Source organism: Wyeomyia smithii, chromosome 2 (genome assembly GCF_029784165.1).
Source record: "Wyeomyia smithii strain HCP4-BCI-WySm-NY-G18 chromosome 2, ASM2978416v1, whole genome shotgun sequence".
NCBI classification, from domain to species: domain Eukaryota; kingdom Metazoa; phylum Arthropoda; class Insecta; order Diptera; family Culicidae; genus Wyeomyia; species Wyeomyia smithii.
The window spans coordinates 129,197,512-129,224,017 of record NC_073695.1 but is presented as its reverse complement, the minus strand read 5'-3'; the positions used below and the strand labels follow the sequence as shown (position 1 = coordinate 129,224,017).

The window sequence follows — 26,506 nt, the reverse complement described above, 5'->3', positions numbered from 1 at the left end:
TGAGACTTAGTGATGATGGTGCCGCTCCTCTGCACACCTGCCCTTCGTATCGCACCTTCCAAAGCTATGTTGATCAGCAAGTTCGAGAGCCCGTCACTTTGCTTCAGTCCATCTAACGTCACAAACGCGTTCGAAAATTCGCCCGCTGTCCTGACGCATGATGTGAAACCGTATCAGTTCAATCAGTTTAGTTGGGAAACCATGTTCTAGCATTATTTGCCACAGCTCGTTGCGTTTCACTGTATCGTACGCCGCTCGAAAGTCTATAAACAGATGATGTGTCTGCAGGTTGTGTTCTCGAAACTTGTCGAGGATCTGTCTGTGAACATCTGGTCCGTTGTACATCGTCCCACTCGAAAACCGCATTGGTATTCTCCAATAAAGGCTTCCTGCAACGGCCTCAGTCGCTGGAACAGGATATGGGAGAGAATTTTGTAAGCGGAATTGAGGAGGGTTATGCCTCGATAATTACTACACTCGAGTCTATGTCCCTTCTTGTAGATAGGGCATATGAGTCCTTCCAACCAGTCCGTAGGTAGTTGTTCCTCAGACCATACCCTTAGGATAATCTGGTGAATTGCACTACACAGCCGCTCGCTCCCAACTTTGAAAAGTTCGGCCGGTAAGCCGTCCTTCCCAGCGGCTTTGTTGTTTTTTAGCTCTTTCTTTTTCGCCTCGTCCAATGTTGGTGGGTCCACAGCTTGTCCGTCCTCCCCAATTTCTATCCTGTTCCCCTCGATGACTCTCCTCCCTTCCACGCCGTTCAACACCACTTCGAAAAATTGCTTCCAACGCCTGGCCACCTGCGATTTATCGGTAATCAGGTTCCCCTCCCTGTCATTGCACATGGCAGGTACTGGTAATGATTACTGGCACGGTCCGGTTCCTGATTCCGTTGATCGTTCAATAGAGGCTCCTCGTGTCGTGCCTGGTGAAGCAATTCTCCGCCTCCGCGAGGACGCGATCGTAGTGCTCACGTTTCTTACGGCGATGAAGCCTGTTTTCGGCAGCTCTTGCCTCCCGGTATTTCTCCCGCATCTGACGCGTTACACGATCATCTGCTACTAACGTGTTGGCGTAGGCTCTTTTCTTCTCCTTCGTCACCTCTAGGCACTCAGCATCGAACCACCCACTACGCGTGGTTACCGTTGTCATGCCTATCACTTCTCGCGCTGTTTCGCTGACCGCATCATGGATGTGCTTCCACTGCTCGCTCAGGTCCACCCCAGCTGGTTCACCGATCTTTCTATCAACTTTCCGAGTATACTCTGCAGCAACTCCTTCCGCTGATAACCTCTGGATGTCCAGATGTATCTTCCTCGTCGATCTCGATTTAAATACATTGGACAACCGGGCGTGAATCTTGCCTACCAAGAGATAGTGATCCGAGTCGATGTTTGGCCCTCGAAAGGACCGGACATCTATGACGTCTGAAAAGTGCCGGCAGTCGATCAGCATGTGGTCGATCTGGGAGCAGGCCTCTCCATTGGGGTGTCTCCAGGTGTGCTTCCGAATATTCAGACGTGCAAAATGGGTGCTACAGATGGCCATTCCCCTGGCCGCGGTGAAGTTCACTAGCCTCAAGCCGTTGTTGTTGGTGGTAGAGTGAAGGCTTTCCTTACCAATAACGGGACGAAAGAACTCCTCTCGTCCGACTTGTGCTTTCGTATCTCCGATGACGATCTTTATATCGTGTTGTGGGCATTCTCCATACGTTTTCTCGAGGAGCTCATAGAACTCCTCTTTTACGTCATCGGTTTTATCGTTTGTCGGCGCGTACACGTTGATGAGGCTGTAATTGAAGAATCTGCCCTTGATCCTCAATGCGCATAGACGGTCATTAATAGGCCTCCACCTAATAACACGCTTTATTTGGTTTCCAAGTAGAACGAAACCGACGCCCCGTTCCGCTCTATCGCCGCCACTGTAGTAGATGTGATACTTGAAATAAGTGCCCGCGGTCGGATCGACCGCCCGGAATTCACGTTCCCCGGTTTTAGGCCAACGCACCTCTTGTATGGCTGCTACCTCCACTTTTGCCTTCCGTAGCTCTCTGGCCAAGATGCCCATGCGTGCCGGTTCGAGCAGAGTCCTAACATTCCAAGTACCAAGTTCCCAATCGAAGTCCTTTTTCGTTTGCCTAGGTCTATACCGATCGTTCCGATTCGTATCATTCTCTGGATTGTTCGTAGTATGTTTATTTTAAGCATGCTGCCTTACTAGGGCTGCGATGCCTAGTCTCGCGACGGGGCTCCCATCTTGGGTGTAGCTGGTGAGACACCGCATTTCATAGTTCAGCCGTCCGCTCCGGATCAGTCGCTGTTTGAGCCGCCCCTGACCTGGGGAACAGACGCTCAGGCAAGCTGCTCTCCAAGGAGAACAACTCCCCCTTCCCTGTCAGCATACGACCAAGTTCCCACCGATTCACCGATCTTCCCTTGGTTGCTCGTATCCCAGCCGGTACCACGTGGAGGTAGGAATAGGAGTTGCTGGGCATTATGCTATGACCACACTGGGGTCTATTTTATGACAACTAGTACGGGTGTACTGCAGGTACGCATTGCCCAGCCGTTTACCAACCTAAATCGGTCCAGCTATCTCTGAGAAAAGTGAGTGAGAATAAAAATCTGCACATACACACACATACAGAAAATGCTCAGCTCGTCGAGCTGAGTCGAGTGATATATGCCATTCGGCCCTTTGGAGCACTTTTATACTCTCGGTTTTGCAAGTGATTGCTATACCTTTCTAGGAGAAAGGCAGAAAATATCATAAAGACTTTTATACATGTTGGAAATTGTTTGACTTAATCAGAACAATACAAACTAAATTTTGCAATTTGTTTCTCTATTTTTCTATTATATTTTTTTTTCTAATTGAAAAATTTGCAGTTTAGTAACAAAAAAGGCTGGCATTCAATTAAGCACAAATTTAGAACAAGCTGTGCGAGGCTGTCATTTGTTCACTAGTTTTGAAGTGATAGCAGGAGCAAAATAAAATAGCAAAAGAAATGTAACAATTAATGTCTTTCTAATTTTATAAGAACCATGTGATCAATTAAAGCATATATTACAGGTTAAAAAGGCGGGCAAGGCCATATGGGTTGACTTTTAATAGAAGCAGCGAAGAATATCTAAAAAACCTAAATTAATCCACCTAGCGGTCAGACTCAGCCTTTCTCATTCAAACTTATTATTTGTAAAAATAGATTTACATAAATGATTAAATCCAATAAATGTTTATCCACTCTTTGGGTTCTAAAATATTGATGTTGTAATTAAAGTATAAAATATGAAATTTGACGTAATGTTAGTACTTAAGAAATAGCGAAATAAATGCAATGACTCTTAATTTCGAACAATTTAATCACGAGCGATGCCGTGAACGTTCAGATAGTACGATACCACATTTAAATCATGTTGAGGCCATATATATATTGATCGAAGCAGGTAAAGTGTTGAATAGTCTTTGAATTTCTGTTCTTTCTAAAACATTTAAACAGCATATCAAATTGTTATGAAGTTTGTTATTTGTAAGTTTGAGAGATGACTCATTTGTATGACACTAGTTATGTTCAAATAAGTCGTGTAGTACTTGAGATAATAGACTTTCGTTGTTTTACAAATCAAAACATAACGCTTGCTTAAGCTTGATTACAATCAAATGAAAAGGTAACGTATGGGGCAGCCAAACTTTGAAACCACGTGTTCAATCATAATTCATCAGTTAACCCTTAACTAGCCCGTTCATCTGATATCAATATTGTTCAAATCGGTTGTGTAGTTTCTAAGATAATGAAGTTTCGTGATTTTTACATTTCGATACATTACAGACGAAGTTACAGTCCGATTACTGCAAAATTCAATAGGGAGTTATGAGGTAGGTAGACCTTTCATTTGATACTAATTCTATGGAAATCGGGTCAACCATCTCTGAGAAATATGAGTGAGTCCAAGTAAGTTGTCTTGGAATATGTTTCTTTTCATAGCTGGATTTCACATTTTTAAACAAAACAGGCAAAGTAATAATCCGTTTGAAAAAAAAATCATTGGGGTCTTATGGGGCAACAAGACCTTTCATATGACACTAATTTTATAAAAATCGGGCCAGCCATCTCTGAGAAACATGAGTGAGATTAAATTGTCTCCAAAACACGTTTCTTTCCATAACTCCTGAACCACATGTTCAATCTTCATAAAATTCAACAGTTAAGGGTTTTTATGGTAGCCCGTTCATTTGAAACTAATTTTATTCAAATCAGATGTGTGGTTTCTGAGATATTGATGTTTCGTGATTTTACACTTTGATACATAACCTCTAAACTAGAAATCAGATTACAATAAAATTCAATAGGGTCTTATAGAGCAACTAGACCTTTCATTTGCAATTAATTTCATTGAAATCTGTTCGGTCAGACTGTGTGAATAGTGAGTGCGAAAAATGGTTCACATACACACGTACACACCCACACACAAACATATACACCTATACATGCTTATATGCAGAAAATGCTCGATTCGTCTAACTGAGTCGAGTAGTATATGACATTCGGCCATTTGGATCACTTTTCTACCTTTTAATTAGCCAGTGATCGTTAGGAGGAAGTCAATATGTTAACTTTCATTATGTGATTTCACATTTTCATGAACAACGGACAAAGTTACAATCCGATTGCAATGAAATTCAATAGCAACCTATGGGGCAACTAGACCTTTCATTTGACACTAATTTTGTAAAAATCGGTTCAGCCATCTCTGAGAAAAATGAGTGAGTTTAAACAACCTCAGGATAACTTTTCTTTACATAACTTTTGAACCATATGTTCAATCATTACGAAATTCAAAAATTGAGGGTTCTGGAGATAGCCCGATCATTTGAAACCAATTTTATTAAAATCGGTTGTGTGGTTTCTGAGATATTGATGTTTCGTGATTTTTACATTTTGATACATAACCTCTAAACTAAAAATCCGATTACAATGAAATTCAATAGCAACCTATGGCGCAACTAGACCTTTCATTTGCAATTAATTTTATGAAAATCGGTCCAGCCATCTCCTAAGAAAAGTGAGTGAGAAAAAAAAGTTGCACATACATACACACACACACACACATACACACATACCTACATACATACAGAAAATGCTCAGTTCGTCGAAAGAAGTCGAGTGGTATATGACATTCGGCCATTGGGACCACTTTTATACCTTTGGTTTTTTCAGTGATTGCTACACCTTTCTAGGAGAAAGGCAAAACCTAAATTAATCCACCTAGCGGTCAGACCCAGCCTTCCTCATTCAAACTTATTATTTGTAAAAACAGATATACATGAACGCTTTAATCTAATAAATGAATATTCACGTTTGAGGTTCTTGAAAATTTATGTTGTAATCTATACATATAAAAATGCAGTCCGGTCTGTCTGCCTGTCTGATCCATATAGGCTCGAAAACTACCGAGCCGATCGACGTTACAATTTGTATGTGGAGGTTTTTGGCGCCGATAAAGGTTCCTATGATTGTTCGAGACCCCTCCCTCTTCTGGAAGAGAGGGGTCCCATACAAATGAAACATAAATTTCTGCACAACTCAAGAACAAATCAAGCTAGTGAAACCGAATTTGGCATGTGTATGTTTTGAGGGGTAACAAATATGTCCATAATAGTTGGACGCCCCTCCCTTTTCTGGAAGGGAGGGATTCCATACAAATGAAACACAAATTTCTGCACATTTCGAGAACTAATCAACTAAATGGAACCAAATTTGGCAGGTAAGTGTTTTTAGTGGTAAAAAATTTGTCCATAATATTTTGACACCCATCCTTCTTTTGGAAGGGAGGCTCCCATACAAATGAAACACAAATTTTGCACAGCTCAATACTCAATCAAGAAAATACAACCAAATTTGGTATGAGAAAGTTTATGGAGGTAACAAATATGTCCATAATGGTTCGACGCCCCTCTTTCTTCTGGAAGCACATGTTTCTGCACAAATTTCTGCACATCTCGCGAATTAATCAACTAAATAGAACCATATTTGGTAGTTGAATATTTTTAGTGGTAACAAATATTTTCCATAATCGACCTAAGGCAGCATTTTGGATTGTAAGAAGGCAACATCCGGTTTCTGGAAAACAGCCAAACATGGCCAATTCCACCCAATATAATAATATCCGGACCTAGAATGATACACTGAAGTTCGAATCGACCACAGATACCATTTTGAATTCTAAGATGAAGAGACTTTCGGTTTCTGAAAAACAGCTGAAATGACCAAATACCACCCAATATGAGTATCTCCGGAGCCAGAATGTTACAAGAAGCTGAAAATTGACTTCAGACACCATTATGAATTGTAAGATGGAAACTTCTGGTTTCTGGAAAACAGCTGAAAATGGCCGATTTCCGCCTAACATGAATATCTCCGGAACTAGAATGGTACACAGAAGCTGAAATCGACCGCAGACCCTATTTTGAATTCCAGGTAGGCGACTTGCGGTTCTTGGGAAACAGCCCAAAATGAACGAATAACACCCAATATGGGTGTTTCCTCAACCAGAATGACGCTCAGAGGCCAAAAATTATTTTAAATACCATTTTGAAATCCAAGACGGCGACTTCCGGTTTGTGAAAAACAGCCTAAAATAACCAATCAGGCACCATTTTGAATTACTTAATGGCAACTTCTAGGAAACAGTCGAAAATGACCGAATAATACTCAATATGGATATTTCCGTAATCGAGATGATGCATAGAAACCAAACATTGATTTTGAATTTAGAGATGACCACTTTTAGTTTCTGGAAAACAACCAAAATAACTAAATACCTCCCAAAATGGGTATTTCCAGTGTCAGATTGATGCCAGAAAATCTGCTGAAAATGGCCGAATACCACCAAATATGAGTATATTCAGAATTAAAGAGATGTACAGAAGCCAAAAGTCGAGGATGTTGTTATTTCGATAAAACCAATCATTTCAAACGATTTGATATTTGGCTTTGATCATATCCTATGGCCGATTCGTCGTGCATTGCAGACTTTAAACACATCGCAAGGAATCAATGAATTTGGAACGTTCAAATAGTACGACACCACATGTCAATTATGTTGAGGCCACATATATCGATCAAAGCGAGTATAGTTTCAAATAGTCTTCGAATTTCTTTTGTTTCCATAACTTTTGAGCCACATATCAAATTGTTATGAAGTTTGTTTTTTTGTAAGTTTGAGAGATGACTCGTTCGTATGACACTAGTTATGTTCAAATAAGTCATGTAATCTTTGAGATAATAGACTTTCGTTGTTCTATCAACAATTTTATACATAACGGTTGCTTAAGTTCGATTATAATGAAATGAAATGGGAACGTATAGGGCAGCCAAACTTTGAAACCTGATGATCAATCATTATTCATCAGTTAAGCCTTAACCAGCCCGCTCATCTGATAATAATATTGATCCATTCGGTTGTGTAGTTTCTGAAATAATGAAGTTTCATGATTTTCACATTTCGGTACATTACAGACGAAGTTACAGTTCGATCAGAGTGAAATTCAATAGGGTGTCATGAGGCAGCTAGAATTATTAATTGACACTAATTTTGTGGAAATCGGGTCAGCCATCTCTGAGAAAAGTGAGTGAGTCCAAGTAGTCTTCGGAATATGTTCCTTTTCATAGCTGGATTTCACATTTTCAAACATAACAGGCAAAGTAATAGTCCGATTGCAAAACAAATCAATAGGGTCTTAGGGAGCAACTAGACCTTCCAATTGACACTGATTTCATGCAAATCGGTCCAGCCATCTCTGAGAAACATGAGTGAGATTAAACAGTCTCTAGAACACGTTTCTTTTCATAACTTTTGAACCACAAGTTCAATCTTTATAAAATTCAAGATTTAAGGGTATTTCAGGTAGCCCATTTATTTGAAACCAATTTTGTTCAAATCGGTCTTGTAGTTTTAGAGATAATGATTTTTCATGATTTTTACATTTTGATACATAACCTCTAAACTAAAAATCCGATTAAAATAAAATTGAATAGATTCTTATGGGACAATGAGTCCTTTCATTTGCAATTAATTTCATGAGAATCGGTCCAGCCATCTCTGAAAAAGTGAGTGAGAATAAAAATCTGCACATCTGCAGGGTTAACTAATGAATACGTTCCCATTTCATTGGGTTATAATCGAACTTAAGCAACCGTTATGTATTAAATTGTTAATAAAATAACGAAAGTCTGTTATCTCAAAGATTACATGACTTAGTTGAACATAACTAGTGTCATACGAACGGGTCAAACTAACAAGTAACAAACTTCATAACTATTTGATATATGGCACAAAAGTTATGGAAAGAAAAGAAATTCAAAGACTATTTAAAACTATACCTGCTTGGATCGATATAGGTGGCCTCAAAATAATTTAAATGTGGTATCTTACTATTTGAACGTTCAAATTCATTTATTCCTTGCATTGTGTTTAAAGTCAAAGTCAAAAACAAATCGTTTGAAATGATTGGTTTTATCGAAATGGCAACATCCTCGTCTTTTGCCTTCTGTACATCGTCTTAATTCTGAATATATTCATATTGGGTGGTATTCGGTCATTTTCAGCAGATTTTCTGGCATCAATCTGACTACGGAAATACCCATATTGGGAGGTATATAAGTATTTAGGTTGTTTTCCAAAAACTAAAAGTAGTCTTCTTTAAATTAAAAATGGTGTCAAGGGTCAATGTTTGGTTTCTATGCATCATCTCAATTACGGAAATATCCATATTGAGTATTATTCGGTCATTTTCGACTGTTTTCTAGAAGTTGCCATATAGCAATTCAAAAAGGTTCCATTTAGTTGATTAGTTCGCGAGGTGTGCAGAAATTTGTGCAGAAACATGTGTTTCCAGAAGAAAGAGGGGCGTCGATCCATTATGGACATATTTGTTATCTCTAAAAACATTCACATACCAAATTTGGTTGTATTTTCTTAATTGGCTGTTGAGCTGTGAGAAATTTGTATTTCATTTGTATGAAACCCCTCCCTTTTAGAAAAGGGAGGGGTGTCAAACCATTATGGACATATTTGTTACCCCTAAAAACATTCTCATGTTAAATTTGGTTCCATTTACTCGGTTAGTTCTCGAGATATGCAGAAATTTGTGTTTCATTTGTATGCCACCCCTCCCTTCCAAAAGAAGGAGGGGTTTCAAAACATTATAGACATATTTTTTACCACTAAAAACATTTACCTGCCGAATTTGGTTCCATTTAGTTGATTTGTTCTCGAGATGTGCAGAAATTTGTGTTTCGTTTGGATGGGTCCCCTCCCTTCCAGAAGAGGGAAGGGTCTCAAACTATCATAGGAACCTTTATCGGCGCCAAAAACCCCTAAATACACATTTTCACATCGATCGGTTCGGTAGTTTTCGAGGCTATATGGATCAGACAGACAGACAGACCGGACTGCAATTTTATATGTATAGATTACAACATCAATATTTTTGAACCTAAAGAGTGAATTTACATTTATTGGATTGAAGCGTTCATGTAAATCTATTTTTATAAATAAAAGTTTGAATGAGAAAGGCTGGGTCTGACCGCTAGGTGGATTAATTTAGGTTTTATTTCACAGAAAATGTCCTGGGTCCGGAAAGCATTACCCGGTCCGTTCCGAAGTCCGGTTGGCTCCGTTCCGGTCGGTCCGGAAAATAATCGGTCTTTGAAGGTTCCGGTCCTATCGGACTTCGGACCGGACCAGACCGGACTTTTACCGGACCCTACCCGGTCCGATGTTGAACACTACTTTTAAGCCGTTTGACCAAATCAAGATCTTTCTACGACAAGTTAGAGGTCTTTTGATGAAAATTATGAGATCGTACGGTAGTAAATTTTTACGTCATTGGAAATATAAAAGACGATTTTTTTTCTCATCAATTCAATTTATCCTCTCTTTATACATCTTGTAGTACTGAAAGCGGTGTACAAGTTTATATGAAAATGCTTTAGACTACTGGAAAAAACTTCATGTATACTTCTCAGTCAATCATTTTGTTTCAATATACGAAACTGAAGATTTTACAACTGACCACCATACGTCTTCATAGTTTTATTTTCCAAATATCTCCCTATGAGTAACGATGTGCAAAACGGGACCCAAAAATCTGAAAAGTACAATAAATTTCCCATGGTTATCCGATCGTTCCGAACTGTTTCACAAGATTCTACGGTAGGAATGAAATTAGAAATACAGGAAGTTCGTTTTTTACGCGGTTTATTTTTACGCGAGTTACTTTCCTCCATTACTCAAAAACGGTACAAGATATCGACCTCATTTCAATTACGTTTTCCGTTTCAGGCCACGAGTGATCATATATCGGTTTCCAAAAAAATTCACAATTTTTGGTGTAAATACTCAAAATTTAAAACATTGAATTTTGGTCTCTAGATTGCACAATGGTCCAGAAACCAAATTTAGGGGGAAATTTGGGTCTAGAGCTCTATAGCAATGTTTTAGAGAAAAACTTTCTTCTACAATGTTGTTACATATGATAAAGCGCTTATTGAAAAATTACCAAAAATTAGGGTGACCAACATTTTCGATGCAAAAAAGTATCTTACTTTTTTATCTTTGTAGATAGAAGAAAAATTTGTTCTACAATGTTATAGATCCATTAATTTTAAGTAACTTTGTAAATAAAGTTTTTCTCTATCTTTGAAAACAACCGATTTATATTGCAAAAACACATTTTACGCTCTAACTTTTTTATTTCAAGATTCATCTCAAAACTGTCTTTGAACGACTTTTACAGTTTTTTAAGAGAAACAATTTGCAATGCTGACATCGTAAATATCTCAATTTTACTCAAAGTTATTAATATTTTTCATCAAAAAATATTCGTTTTTCATTTGTATGGCATTCTTTTTGGGGCAAACATAAAAAATATCTCTTGATCTCATTTTGAAGGGAATACTTGACTATAAATGGAGGAATTTTTAAAAATATGTTATTTTTTAAATTTGAGTAAATTCAATTTAAAAACAAGACAATAATTTCAATAATTTTATACCCTATGCTTATAAAAACACCCAGATTTATTTTTTGGTATTTTTTCTCATAACTAGGAATATTTACCTTTAATTTGACCCAAAAATATCAAAAATCGATCAGCTGGTTCAAAAGTTATGATTTTTTTTTTAAATTAAATACATTGAACACAGTCGTTTTTTATGGTCACCCTATTTCGAAGTTGGTCACGCAAAGTGCTTTAATTGTGTACAAAATTGCAGGGATGCATCTATGTTGAAAATAATCAAACCCGTATTGTTCCGTTGGGTTGTTAAGAACTAGCTCCGAAATAGGGGTACCATAAAAAACGGCTATATTCGATGTATTTTATTTAAAAAAAATTATAACTTTTGAACCAGTTGATCGATTTTGGATCTTTTTTGGTCAAATTAAAGGCAATTACGTCTAGGTATAAGAAAAAATACCAAAAAATAAATCTGAGTGCATTTATATGCATAATGTATAAAATTATTGAAATTTTCGTCATGTTTTTAAATTGAATTTACTCAAATTTAAAATATAACATATTTTTAAAAATTCTTCCATTTATAGAGTCAAGTATGCCCTTCAAAATGAAACCAAGAGATATTTTTTATGTTTGCCCCAAAAAGAATGACATACAAATGAAAAAACGCATATATTTTGATGAAAAATATTAATAACTTCGAGTAAAATTGAGATATATACGATGTCAGCATTGCAAATTGTTTCTCTTGAAAAGCTCTAAAAGTCGTTCAAAGACAGTTTTGAGATGAATCCTGAAATAAAGAAGTTTGCGCGTAAAATGGGTTTTTGCAATATAAATCGGTTGTTTTCAAAAATAGAGAAAAACTTTATTTACAAAGTTACTTAAAATTAGTGGAGCTATAACAATGCAGAACAAAATTTTCTTCTACTTTACTTTACTTACTTAAAATAAGTGGAGCTATAACAATGCAGAACAAATTTTTCTTCTATCTACAAAAATAAAAAAGTAAGATACTTTTTGCATTGAAAATGTTGGTCACCCTAATTTTTGATAATTTTTCAATAAGCGCTTTATCATATGTAACAACTTTGTGAAAGAAAGTTTTTCTCTAAAATGTTGCCATAGAGCTCTAGACCCAAATTTCCCCCTAAATTTGGTTTCTGGACCATTGTGGATTGGCCACTATCATATTCAAACGAGGTTTTAACGTTTTTGGACGGTTTTCTTCGTTATATTTGCAACTCAAAAAAGTCGTTTTTTACGCGGGCCCATACAAATTTGGTACGCATCCCTCGCGTAGAAAACGACCTTAGTGTACATGATATTTTTGGCTTGCCGGCAATATGTTTTACCTCGATTGAGAAATTGGTATTATTTTTGGAAAATTTTGAAAATCAACCAAAAAGTACATAAATTTTCCTTCAAAATGAAGTTTGATAAATCGGATCAAAACTGAGGGAGTTACAGGTGTTTGAAGTTAAGGTAAAAATTGTGACTTCAAACATGAAAATCATCGAAATTGCCTGATAAAACAACATTCAAAGTGCGATTTAAAATTGATATCTCAATCGATTGTTATAAAACTTTGGGTAAAGGTCATATATAGTTTGAGAATCTTCGGAGAAATGCAAAACATAAAAAATATTGACATGAAAAATCGAAGTTTTTCCGGCCTCCGACCACTCTGCGGCGTCGTTGTTGTTCCACATGGTATAACATAACCAACAACTATTTTGGAATATGCAATAGCGAAATAGTTTGTGACTGCTGTCCACATAAGCATTGATGATGGTTGTATGTAGCAACCGAAATACGTATTTGCGGACGGTATCAAAAGGTATTCGGTCTTTTATAGTACAGTTAAATTAAAACATAGCCTATTTTCAATGCTTAATTAATCAAAAATTAAACTCCATTCTATTAAGATGCTTGTCTAAGGTAAGGCGATGGTCTCTTGTGCCTACTGTTTAACATTGCCCTGGAAGGTGTCATTAGAAAAGCGGGGATTAACACGAGTGGCACGATATTCCAAAAGTCAGTTCAACTGTTTGGTTTCGCCGACGATATCGACATTGTGGCTCGGACCTTTGTGAAGATGGCGGATACGTACATCGGACTAAAGGCTGAAGTCAAACGGATTGGACTGGTCATCAATGCATCGAAGACGAAGTACATGAAAGGAAGGGGTTCACGAGAAGACAATGCTAACCTCCCACCTCGAGTTCAAATTGGTGGTGATGAAATCGAGGTGGTTGATGAGCTCGTGTATCTGGGCTCACTGGTAACTGCCGACAACGATACCAGCAGAGAAATTCAACGGCACATTATGGTGGGAAATCGTGCATACTTTGCTCTCCGGAGGACGCTCCGATCGAGTAGAATTCGTCGCCGCACCAAGTTAACCATCTACAAGACGCTGATCAGACCGGTAGTCCTCTACGGGCATGAGTCATGGACTATGATTGTGGAGGACCAACGCGCCCTTGCGGTCTTCGAGCGGAAGGTGTTGCGTACCATCTTCGGTGGACTGCAGATGGAAAACGGAGTGTGGAGAAGGCGAATGAACCACGAACTGCAGGAGCTGCTTGGGAAGCCATCTATCGTCCACACCGCTAGGATAGGTAGGTTGCGGTGGGCTGGGCATGTTGTAAGGATGTCAGACGACAACCCGGTAAAGATGGTTCTTGAAACCAATCCGTCAGGGACGAGACAGAGAGGTGCAAAGCGGGCAAGGTGGATCTATCTGGTGGAAGACGACCTGCGGACCCTACGCAGACTGCAGAGCTGGCGAACTGTAGCCATGGACCGAGTGGAATGGAGACGGCTCTTACGTACAGTAAAGGCCACACCACGGCTTGGGACTGTTTGGTAAGGTATTAAGATGCTTAAGAAATTTATTTATTTCATCCGGTTCATCGACTACTTCAATGGATTGATTGATCAATGAAACACTGTTGATAAAATATTCATTAAACTTAGCGGAAATTACTTGTTCTGCTTGTTTCAATGTGCCATTAAAAGGTACGGACCACGGTATAAAATACTTAGTTTGAATAAAGTTTTCAAAATTTAACTCTTTGTTGTTGTTTTGATTTTAATGAATCTGCCTCAGGATAATCAAAACGCGTCTTTTTGAACGCTTGTGCATATTTATAACGAGTGAACGTGTGCTCATGATCAATCCAATAAGTCTGACTGTTTGATATATAAAACATTTTATACAGCACAAAAGATTCAAATTGTACCAGCTGTTAGCGTTTATAGAGAAGCAAATTGGTGTTCAACTAATTGATTGGAACATGTTTTCAAAATGTCAGGATAGCTACAGATTTATCTAACTTACCGGTGGCGATTTAAAAATTCAAGCTTATCCCAAAAAGTTTCGAAACAGCCTGTTTCGAATATATGCTTCAGCATTTCAATTTGATAAATTCATTACAATTATTCTTGTCATTTACACTATATTACACTTTGAACACCATTTAGACTAGAATTAGATTTGATTAGAAGTTGAAAAACCAAGTTTGAAATTATCATAGTCCTATGTTAACCATGCGGTCACGTATCGGGCTGAATTTCAGCGGGTCTCAAAGGAGTGGGTTTCTCTTTAATGTAATTTATTTACCATGCTTTAACATGGGGGAACAAAAATTCACACTTCTTTCCGATCACTGTTTATATTACATCAGTGTTGTGTACAAATACAATATGTTTTATCTCTAGTAGTAGATAGTAAAGCAAGCAATATTTCTGTTAAATTGTAGCACAATCTGGAAGAAGCTTAAAGCGCGGATCTAAACTGTCGAAAATTTTAGACCTTGGACTGGAAATGGACGAACAGTATAAAATATCAAAGTCAGACCAAACGTTATTTAAATCACAGGAGAAGCTTAACATTCAGTGGAACGGAATTGTGGCAGATCTTATATCTGGAAGCGCTGATATGTCATTTGCCCCATTGAGTGTGTCAAGGTACGTAATTTATTCAAATGCATTGCCATATACTGTTAACTGTTCACAATTAATTGTTCTAATTCTCTTACATTAACAACTAATATATATTCTAGGGAACGAGCAGAAGTAATTGATTTCAGTGTCCCGTTTTTTCACGGAGGAGTATCGTTATTAGCTGCCCCACAAACGAATCCCGATGTTCCACTATTGGCGTTTCTATTACCTTTTTCCCCCGAGTTGTGGATTGCAATTTTCACATCATTAAATGTGACTGCCATCGCAGTTGCAATATATGAATGGTTGAGTCCTTTTGGATTAAACCCTTGGGGGAGGCAGCGAAGTAAAAATTTTAGTATGTCTTCAGGTATGCAGTCAAATTCAGAACAGACATTCGTGTTAACCTTCATCTTGTGTAAAAAGCTTTCAAATATACAAAATTTTAAAGGCTTTTATAAGTGTTGCTATAATGAGTAGGGATACCATACGTCCTGATTTAGCAGGACATGTCATGATTTTGAGACCCAAGAGCGTCCTGATATAATTTTCATATTTTAGCATTTCGAACGAACTTTTTCTTTGGTTGAATCTTGGCGAGAGAAATTGTCTAGTCGTTGAAAGCGTAAATGGTAACCCTAACAATGAGGTGCTTTGATTTCGACACACAACACAACCACGGTGTTCCGCTGGACCGTTATTATAAAAAAAATGTCCATCGAATCCAAGTATGAGGGTCAATTCTTGAGGTCATTTTACACCTCTGGTTAATTTTTTAAAAAATCCACCGACTGGATCTTGAGAAGTCTCCATTTTAAGGTGTTAGTTTAAAATTTTCAAAACAATCGATGTTCAATTAGCTTAATATCATCGAAGAACGTCCAAAAACTTGTCCAAGTCATTCTCAGCCAGAATGTGGTTGGCGTTGTCACAATTATGATCATTTACAATTTATGTTTTTATTGAAGAAAAGTAGACGGGTTTTAAAACGTTAAAAAGTTTCAACTTCCAGTTTTCAACGTCGATGTTTTTCTTTCAAATGGATCACCACGAAAAAACAGAAACCTGGTGTGTGTACTGTGCCTTTCGAAGGCATCGTCGCTTCGACTGTTGTCGTATACTAACTCTTTTGTACGGCACCGTAAACTATAAACAAACAAATTTCGAATTAAATCATTGACTTGCGCAAGTAAGTTACGTTACATACTTAACGCCTTATGCCTAAGCGTTACAGCACACTCGCTACCAGGTCTTGCTGAGTGTGCTGCAACGCTTGGTGCTCGACTATACAGTACGCAAAATGCAGCGTTGCAATTTTTATGTTCGTCACTCCAGCTGTTTCCAGTAGGAGCCCAAGTTGGTCATACATGTAAATACACACATAGAATTAAGTATTTCGGCAATTGCATTTGCCTATAAAAGCAAATCTATTTTAATAAAGAACAATATTAATCAATTAGCATTCCGCAGCGACTGGTCTACTCCAGTTCGTCTCACCGGAAAAGCTACGAACAACAAAGAGGTCTTATCATTGCGAACGGGTTGACTTTCGTTGACTCCGTCATCGCTATTGGAGAAACCTCCCGAAGTTCCGCCGGTTGTTATTAAATGGCGAACAGTTTATTAAATGGCGACCGTTAGTGAAAAGCCTGCAATCACCGGATTGTAGAGATGTCCGCGAAAGTAAAGTTTTCAATATTGCTCCTTGCGAGTTCCCGACCAAGAGAAGAAAAATAGTACAAGTCCTGAAGTTAGAGTGGTGTTAGAGATTGAAGCTGTCAACACTACAGCAGAATGACTGCAGAAAAACAGTAAATGAAATGCGCAATAACGAAAGTGTTGTAAGGGCATCTATCTCGCCCATTCAAGACATAATCAGTGTCTAAATTAGATAAAGAAAAATAAAGCAGCAACAACGCGACATCATTTGTAACAGAAAAATCGACAGCACCAGCAGCAACAAGCACACCGACAGCCTCAACAAATCGATCAAAAGCTATCTCCACAACAGCAACCACATCAACAACAAGCAGCTACAGAAGCAGCATTAGCACCAACAACAATAGCAATAGCATCGTCATCCACAGCAGCAACTAGATAAACAACAAAAGCAGCGTCATCAAACAGTAGCAGCAGTAGCATCATCATCCACAACAGCAACTACAGCACCTATAGCAACATAATCAACAATATAATCAGCAACAAGTAGCACAGCAGTCATTCGCTTCTCTGCTATCGTTGCGAAAGGAAGCATTCGAGAATAGGTCCGTTATCTTTGCTCGCTCGAACAAACAATACTGTTTGGTGTCCAGACAGTACGCGTCGCTTGTGTTTTTCGGTTTCGTTGCTGATAGACAATTGACATACAGCAGCCAGAGCAAATCCCCGCGCCGCCAGGCGCTAGTAACCCCTTGCGGTACAGAAGACTTTGTGCACTGTGTCCAGACTGTACGCGTGCTACTGGTGTTTTCGGTACCGACACTGTGACAACAAAGCAGGTAAGTAGTCGTTGCAAATTCCTCGCGCAGCCTGGCGCCGGATATCCCCTAGCGGGGTACGAGAGTGTATATTGTGTGCAGAAGGTGCCGGGGAAATTCCCTCGCACCACCAACCGCTGGTTAGCCCCTAGTGCAGGTTCAGCTGGAGGAGACTAATTGCGATTCCTGCCAAGCCACCTACTGTATTAATCCATCTATCAGCCAGGAGGGCACGTAGGCAAAAATACAAAAAGTCTGGTGAAGTATACACATTTGCTTTTATTTTATTTTTTTCAATACGGTTGTCTTTTTGCTTATTTAATACACCTTATTTTAGAAAATTGCTTTTACATTTTACAACAATCATTTGACGAGGGAGACATCGATGAGCACTCTTTGGAACACAGCCCGAAGAATGCGGAATCGCGTAACGGTCAACGAAAGCGAGGAGTCTTCAAGTCGGTGGATATTTGATTTTGCCAGGAGAGTATGTCCGGACTCTGTTCCTGAGCAAAACTTTGTTCGCGATGCGTCTCCGGGCCACGACGCGATAGAATCACCTTTTACGATGGCAGAGTTTTCAGTTGCCCTCCTGACCTGTAACAATAACGCGCCTGGGTTAGATAGAATCAAATTCAACTTGTTGAAGAATCTACCCGGCAATGCCAAGAGGCGCTTGTTGAACTTGTTCAATAAGTTCCTGGAGCAAAACATTGTACCGCAGGATTGGAGGCAAGTGAAGGTGATCGCCATCCAAAAACCAGGGAAACCAGCTTCTGATCACAACTCTTATAGGCCGATTGCAATGCTATCCTGTATCCGGAAATTGATGGAAAAAATGATACTCCGTCGTTTAGACCATTGGGTCGAATCAAATGGTCTACTATCAGATACTCAATTTGGCTTCCGCCGTGCCAAGGGGACGAATGATTGTCTTGCGTTGCTTTCAACAGATATTCAGCTGGCGTATGCTCGCAACGAACAAATGGCGTCTGCGTTCTTGGACATTAAGGGGGCTTTTGATTCCGTTTCTATTGACATTCTTTCGGGCAAACTTCACCGACAAGGATTTTCTCCAATTTTGAACAATTTTTTGCACAATTTGTTGTCCGAAAAGCACATGCATTTTACGCACGGCGATTTGGCAACTTTTCGCATTAGCTACATGGGTCTTCCCCAGGGCTAATGTTTAAGCCCCCTTCTTTACAACTTTTATGTAAATGACATCGACGAATGTCTGGCAAATTCATGCACGATAAGACAACTTGCAGACGACAGTGTAATCTCTGTTACAGGAGCCAAAGCTGCCGATTTGCAAGGACCATTGCAAGATACCTTGGACAATTTGTCTGCTTGGGCTTTACAGCTAGGTATCGAATTCTCTCCGGAGAAGACTGAGATAGTAGTTTTTTCTAGGAAGCATGAACCTGCTCAGCTTCAAACACAATTAATGGGTAAAACGATTTCTCAGGTTTTGGTACACAAATATCTTGGTGTCTGGTTCGACTCTAAATGCACCTGGGGTTGTCACGTGAGGTATCTGATGAAAAAATGTCAACAAAGAGTGAATTTTCTTCGTACAATAACCGGACAATGGTGGGGAGCCCACCCAGGAGACCTTATAAGGCTTTACCAAACAACGATATTGTCTGTCATTGAGTACGGGTGTTTCTGCTTCCGCTCCGCAGCAAACACACATTTGATCAAACTGGAGCGAATACAATATCGTTGTTTGCGTATCGCCTTGGGTTGCATGCAATCGACCCATACGATGAGTTTGGAGATCTTAGCTGGAGTACTACCATTGAAAACCCGCTTCTGGAGCCTGTCTTCTCGTATTCTAATCAAATGTGAGGTCTTGAACCGTCCCGTGATTGAAAATTTTGAAAGGTTAATCGAACTTAATTCTCAAACCCGTTTTATGACATTGTATTTCAATCACATGTCCCAAAATATTAACCCTTCTTCGAATATTCCAAATCGTGTCGACTTATCAAATACTTCTGATTCTACTGTGTTTTTCGATACATCCATGATAGAAGAAACTCGTGGAATCCCGGATCATTTACGCGTGCAGCAGATCCCTAAAATTTTTTCCAATAAATATCGAAACATCAACTGCGACAATATGTACTACACTGACGGATCACTTCTTGATGGGTCCACTGGCTTCGGTATCTTCAATAACAATTTAACCGTCTCCCATAAGCTCGATAATCCTGCTTCTGTTTACGTCGCAGAATTAGCTGCAATTCAGTACACCCTAGGGATTATCGGAAAAATGCCCACGGACCATTATTTCATCTTTACGGACAGTCTCAGTTCCATTGAGGCTCTCCGATCGATGAAAGATGTTAAGCACTCTCCGTATTTCCTGGGGAAAATACGGGAACATCTGAGTGCTTTATCCGAAAAATCTACTCAGATTACCTTAGCGTGGGTCCCTTCTCATTGCTCGATACCGGGTAATGAGAAAGCGGACTCTTTGGCTAAGGTGGGCGCAACAAACGGTGATATTTATGTAAGACCAATTGCCTTTAATGAATTTTTCGCATTTGTACGTCAGAATACGATCATCAGTTGGCAAAATTCTTGGACCAAGGGGGAACTGGGAAGGTGGTTACATTCCATAATCCCCAAGGTATCGACGAACCCGTGGTTCAAGGGGTTGGATGTAGGTCGGGATTTCATTTGCGTGATGTCCCGGCTTATGTCCAATCACTATAGATTTGACGCGCATCTCCGTCGTGTTGGGCTCGGGGAGAGTGGTATCTGTGCCTGTGGTGAAGGTTATCACGACATAGAGCACGTTGTTTGGTCATGCCCTGTACACCGTGACGCCAGGTCTAGATTAATAGCTTCCCTGCAGGCCGAAGGTAGGCAGCCGGCTGTTCCTGTTCGTGATGTCTTGGCGAGCCGTGACCTATCCTACATGTCCCTTATATACGTTATCCTGAAATCCATCCACGCCCCAGTTTAGTCCTATCCCCTTCCGCCTACATCCAACCAAACGACAAGAACACGTTAAGACCCCGGATCCGGAAACAGCAATCAGACCCGCACGATACTCTCAAGGCCCGATGGAAACAACCCAATATGCCAGTCCGTAATATCTTGGCCCAGCAGCGGAACAAATTTAATATGCTGCTTACCTATGGCAATGAAAACCATCAAACAGCAAACCTGTGCTTTTAATGCAAAATACTCTAGCTTTAAGTTAGATTTAGTTTCAGCTCGTAGTCGGCAGCGAGGATAAAAAATTTGCTTTTAGTTTTTAAGATACTTTAGAAAGTAAGCTACCAGATATAATTGGCGCCGTTAAACATTGAATTGTATTTGTGCCGTATCAAATAAACTATAGATGAAGAAAAAAAAAACAATCATTTGATTCCCCCCGTATACGCATATTTATTGTTTGCGTGCGGTAGAGCAAAACGCTTCCCGCAAAAAATGGACTACATGCAGGTGCAACTATTCCTGGATGTGGAAACAAATGGGGAAGAGATTGAGATCTCCCCCATCAATTCCCCTCTACCTTCCCCGGTACCATCCCCTTTACCTAGCCCCTAAGGGTACCGCAAGTACGGGTAAAAGCTGACACAGATACCGCGAAAGGTCCGTTTGCAGTTTACTTTAGGCCCATAAAGAAGCCACTGAACATTATTCAAATCGGCAAGGACCTGGCAAAACGGTTTTCGGCCGTAACCGAGATTACGAAGGTGAGGCCAAGCAAACTGCGAGTTGTCGTGAGTAGCTTCAAGCAAGTAAACGCCCTCTACGAGCTCTTTACAAGAGAGTACCGCGTGTACATTTCTGCCAAGGACGACAAGAACGACGGAGTGGTTACCGAAGGAAACCTCACGGTCGATGACATTTTGCGACACCGGGTTTGCTGTTTCAAGAACCCCCTGATTCAACATGTAAAGATACTGGATGTCAAGCAATTGCATTCAGTATTCATCCATCCATCCATTCCTTCCGGCTAACATTCGCCGGATCCGTACTGCCGAGTTACATCTCTTTGGACAGGGTTCGTCTGCCGTACGCCTGTTTGTACCGCGGGTCATGCATTGCTAAAACTGCAAGCAATTAGGTCATACAGCCACCCACTGCTGCAATAAGGCACGCTGCAGCAAGTGCGGAGGCAATCATGCTGAGACCGCTTGCAGTGAGGATACTGAAAAGTGTCTTTATTGCGAGGTAACTCGGCATGACCTCTCGGTATGTCCCGCGTACAAACAGCGCGAGGAAAAAATTAAGCGTTCCCTCAAGGAACGATCAAAGCGCTCTTTTGCAGAAATGCTGAAGACGGCAGAGCCACCCTCGACAGAAAACATCTTTTCCTTTTTGCCAGCTGATGACGGTACATCTGACGTTCCGTCGAAGGGTGCTCTTATGCCATGCCAGAAGGATCTAGGAAGAGACGAATAATTAACTCTCCTAATCTTTCTCGCAAAGGTCGCAAGATAACCCCTAGCGGAATGACCAATAAGACAACACAAAAAGGAAGCGGTGAAGAAAGACCTAAGCGAGTAACTCCCGGCTTTAATTTCATATCAAATCAGGAGTACCCACCGCTTCCTGGGGCACCAAAAACCTCTCTTGCACAAATTTCTCGATCAGAAGATAAAAAAGAAATATAAAACTTTCTGATATTGTGGATTGGATATTTGAAACATTCAATATACTAGATCCCCTGCGAAATATTCTTGCCTTTCTTCCTACAGTGAAAACCTTTTTGAAGCAACCAGCAGTAACTTGGCCCCACATTTCAGCTATCATATCTTTCGATGACTAATACGGCGAAAGAGGTTAGGAATTACAATGGAATTGCAGAAGTATCATCCCCAAATTCGATCTTTTTTCTCATTCGATAAATACATACAATTGTGACGCATTTGCGCTCTTTGAAACTTTTCTCAATTCAAACGATCAACTCAATTTCCACGATTTCAACATAATTCGTCGAAATCGAGACTCACACGGTGGAGGGGTACTTTTAGGGATCAAAAAGTGCTATTCTTTCTTCAGAATCGAACTCTCCTGGATCTCGAATATTGAAGTCGTTTCAAGGGAAATACGGCTTTTTTCAGGCTTAAGGGTGTATCAAAACGCTACTAGGTTTTATGTCCGACGTTTCGGCCTTTGAACTTGGCCTTCCTCGGGGGATATAAAGTTGTACCGTTTTTTGTTCAGCGTACAAAGCGTAAAGCTTTGTACGCTGAACGAAAAACGGTACAACTTTATATCCCCTGAGGAAGGCCAAGTTCAAAGGCCGAAACGAAAAACGAAAAACGGTACAACTTTATATTCCCTGAGAAAGGCCAAGTTCAAAGGCTGAAACGTCGGACATAACACCTAGTTGCGTTTTGATACACCCCTAAGACTGAAAAAAGCTGTATTTCCCTCGAAATTTCATGTTACAGTCGTCTTTAAAATTGAAGTCGTTGCCTTTCAAATGAATATGAATGGAAAAGACCTATGCCTTGTTTCGTTATATATCCCTCCAACTGCGTGGATTAAATAAAGGCATCTCACTGATATAGCAGAGTTGCTTTCCGCGCCTTTTTTATATTGGGAGATTTTGATTCTCACTGTTCGCTATGGGGGTCGCTATACGACGACAACCGATCTTCTTCAATCTGTAACTAAATCGACGACTTCAATATGACACTTTTGAATACTGGGGAAGCGACACGTGTACCTACTCCTCCAGCACGTGAAAGCGTGTTTGAACTATCCCTTTGCTCGACATCACTAGCGTTAGATTGCCGGTGGAAAGTAATCAACGATCCCCACGGTAGTGATCACCTACCAATCGTTATCTCAATTGCTAATGGTTCAACTCCAACAGATCCAATCAATATTGCGTATGACCTCACACGTAACATTGATTGGAAGTCTTATGAGACCATAATACCGCAAAGAATCGAGTCCCACGCGGAACTTCCTCCGGAGGAAGAATACGCGTTTATTTCTGGCTTGATCATTGACGCCGCGACTCAAGCTCAGACGAAACCGATACCCGGGGTAACGATTAGACGGCACCCTCCCTCCAAGTGGTGGGACAAAGAGGGCTCAGACCTGTACACGCGAAGGTCCTCGATGTATTTGGCCTTCCGAGAACAAAGCACTATCGATTTGCCCCGAAAGTACGATGCACTGGATAGACAAATGAAGAGCTTGATGAAAGCAAAAAAAAGCGGATACTGGCAGCGGTTTGTTAACGCGTTGTCGAGGGAAACAGCGATGAGCACTTTTTGGGATACCGCCAGACGCATGCGGAATCGTAAAGTTTCAAATGAATCCGAGGAGTATTCAGATCGCTGGATACTCGATTTCGCCAAAAAGGTCTGTCCGGACTCTGTCTCCGAACAGAAGACCTTTCGCGACGCGTTTCCAGTAGCTACGGAAGAGCCTCCATTTTCGATGTTAGAATTTTCAATGGCTCTCGTGCAACAATTAGGCTCCAGGTTTGGATAGAATTAAATTCAACTTGTTGCAGAATCTTCCCGACTCTGCAAAAAGACGCTTGCTCAACAAGTTTCTTGAGCAAACAAGTTTCTTGATCAAAACATTGTTCCGCACGACTGGAGGGAGGTAAAACTCATTGCTATTCAAAAACCCGGAAAACCTGCCTCTTATTACAATTCTTATAGGCCGATTGTTATACTCTCTTGCCTCCGGAAATTGGAGAAAATGATCCTCTTACGGTTAGACAAATGAGTCGAAACAAATGGTTTACTTTCAGATACTCAATTTGGCTTCCACCGGGGCAAAGGAACGAACGATTGCCTAGCGTTGCTTTCTACTGAAATTCAACTCGCATTTGCTCGAAAAGAGCAAATGGCTTCTGCCTTTTTTAACATCAAGGGGGTATTCGACATTGTCTCTGTAGAAGTTTTAACCGAGAAACTTCAATCGGGACTTTCACCAAATTTGAATAATTTTTTGCTCAATTTGTTGTCAGAAAAGCATACGTATTTCTCACATGGTGATTCGACAACTTCCCGAATTAGTTACATGGGTCTTCCCCAGGGCTCATGTTTAAGCCCTCTCTTATATAATTTTTACGTCAATGACATCGATGAATGTTTTGCAAATTCATGCACGCTAGGGCAACTTGCAGACGATAGCGTTGTATCCATTACTGGAAGCGAGGCTAGCGATCCCTCCTACTATTTCGAAGAAAACTAAGCTGGTCGTTTTTTCTAGGAAGCATAACCCAGCTCAGCTGCAGCTCCTACTAACGAGTAAACGATCACTCAGGTTTTAGTCGCTAAATATCTCGGGGTCTGGTTAGACTCTAAATGCGCCTGGGCTTGTCATATTAGGTACCTAACACGATTACCGGAACCTGGTGGGGTGCCCACCCAGGAGACCTTCTAAGGTTATACCAAACAACGATATTGTCAGTTCTTGAATACGGGTGTTGTGCTTTCGCTCCGCAGCGAACACGCACATTATAAAATTAGAAAGAATACAATATCGTTGTTTGCGTATTGCCTTGGGTGGCATGCAGTTGACGATGAATCGATGAATCTTGAAGTGCTAGCGAATCTCTCTTGCCGGTTGCTAATTCGATGCACAGTTATGAACCCATTAGTAAATGAAAATTTCGGGAGGTTGTTCAACCTAAATCCAGATTTATGACTTTATATTTTTACTATATGGCTAAAGATATTAACTCTTCATATGTTCCTTTCAATGTCGCACTTTTAGATACTTCTGATAATGCTATATTCTTCGACACCACCATGAAACAAGACATTACTGGTATCTCGGATTAATTACGACCCCAAGAGACCCCCAAGATTTTTTCCATTAAGTTTAAACATGTTAGTTATGATAAAAGGTTTTAAACTGACGGATCTAATCTAGATGAGTCCACTGGCTTCGGTGTTTTCCACGAAAACTTTACCGCCTCCTACAAACTCGATGCTCCTGCGTCCGTGTACGTCGCAGAACTTGCTGCTATTCAGTACTCCCTTGGGATCATCGAAACCCTGCCCGTAGTCCACTACTTCATCTTCACAGACAGTCTCAGTGCCATTGAGGCTCTGCGATCGATGAAGACTGTGAAGCACACCCCGTATTTCCTGGGGAAAATACGGCGGTTTTTGGGTGCTTTAACAGATAAAAATTACCGGGTTACCTTAGCGTGGGTCCCTTCTCATTGCTCGATTCCGGGTAATGAAAAGGCTGACTCTTTAGCTAAGGTGGGTGCTATTGATGGCGATATTTATGTAAGACCAATTGCTTATGATGAATTTTATAGCATTTTGCGTCAGAGAACACTCAACAGTTGGCAATCATCATGGAACTCAGATGAACTGGGACGGTGGCTGCATTCCATTTTTCCTAAGGTATCGACGAAAGCATGGTTCAAGGGGTTGGATGTAGGTCGGGACTTCATTCGCGTGATGTCCAGACTTATGTCCAATCACTACACGTTAAACATGCATCTCTTGCGTATAGGGCTTGTAGACAGTAATCACTGCGTTTGTGGCGATGGCTACCATGACATCAAGCATGTTGTTTGGTCGTGTACCGAATTCTGTGGTGTTAGGTCCGAGCTTATAGAATCCATTCGGGGCCGAGGAAAACAACCGAGCGTACCCGTTAGACACATTCTAGGATGCGGTGATCTCCAGTACATGACAGAGCTATACGGGTTTATAAAAATGCTGGCATTAAAATTTGAAACTTTTCTTATCTGTTCGTTGGATTACAATTCCCGTCATAAGCTGAAAGAAAATGATACACCATGCTGGAGACACTAAAACGAAGACTCAGCATCTTTATGTTTACCGTCTGCGGGGGTGAGATTGTGCCAAAAAAGGATATGTTTTTGTTCCTTAGCTTGTAATGCACACATTTAGGCAATAAGTTTGATCCAAATTACGCCAATTCACACATAAATGTTTTGTTAACGACTGCCGCAAAAATGGTTAAGTTACAATAAACTATAATTTTGCTAAAATTAAATGAACTTTGGCCTAATCTCACCCCTTCTATGGGGTGAGATTGTGCCAAAAACAAACAGTTGAATT

The 26,506-nt window shown here is 40.1% G+C and overlaps 2 protein-coding genes across 4 annotated transcripts in view; both read left to right on the top strand.

Annotated features, from left to right (window-relative positions):
- LOC129725406 (glutamate receptor ionotropic, NMDA 3A-like) overlaps nt 1-26,506 on the top strand; it is a 167,796-nt gene that overhangs the window by 38,324 nt on the left and 102,966 nt on the right. For all 3 annotated transcript variants that reach the window (XM_055681221.1, XM_055681222.1, XM_055681219.1), the window contains exons 2-3: nt 14,793-15,000; nt 15,096-15,346. In XM_055681221.1, the coding sequence (XP_055537196.1) occupies nt 14,793-15,000; nt 15,096-15,346 (459 nt within the window). The remainder of the gene's footprint in view (nt 1-14,792; nt 15,001-15,095; nt 15,347-26,506) is intronic.
- LOC129725408 (uncharacterized) lies at nt 12,198-13,894 on the top strand. The gene is made up of 2 exons (XM_055681224.1): nt 12,198-13,649; nt 13,706-13,894. Exons 1-2 carry the CDS (start codon nt 13,124-13,126, stop codon nt 13,714-13,716), a joined length of 537 nt encoding a protein of 178 aa, XP_055537199.1. The 5' UTR covers nt 12,198-13,123; the 3' UTR covers nt 13,717-13,894.

What these genes read in the sequence shown, in the direction of transcription:
- LOC129725408 (XM_055681224.1), top strand. Translation starts at nt 13,124, where the DNA reads ATGGCGGATACGTACATCGGACTAAAGGCTGAAGTCAAACGGATTGGA.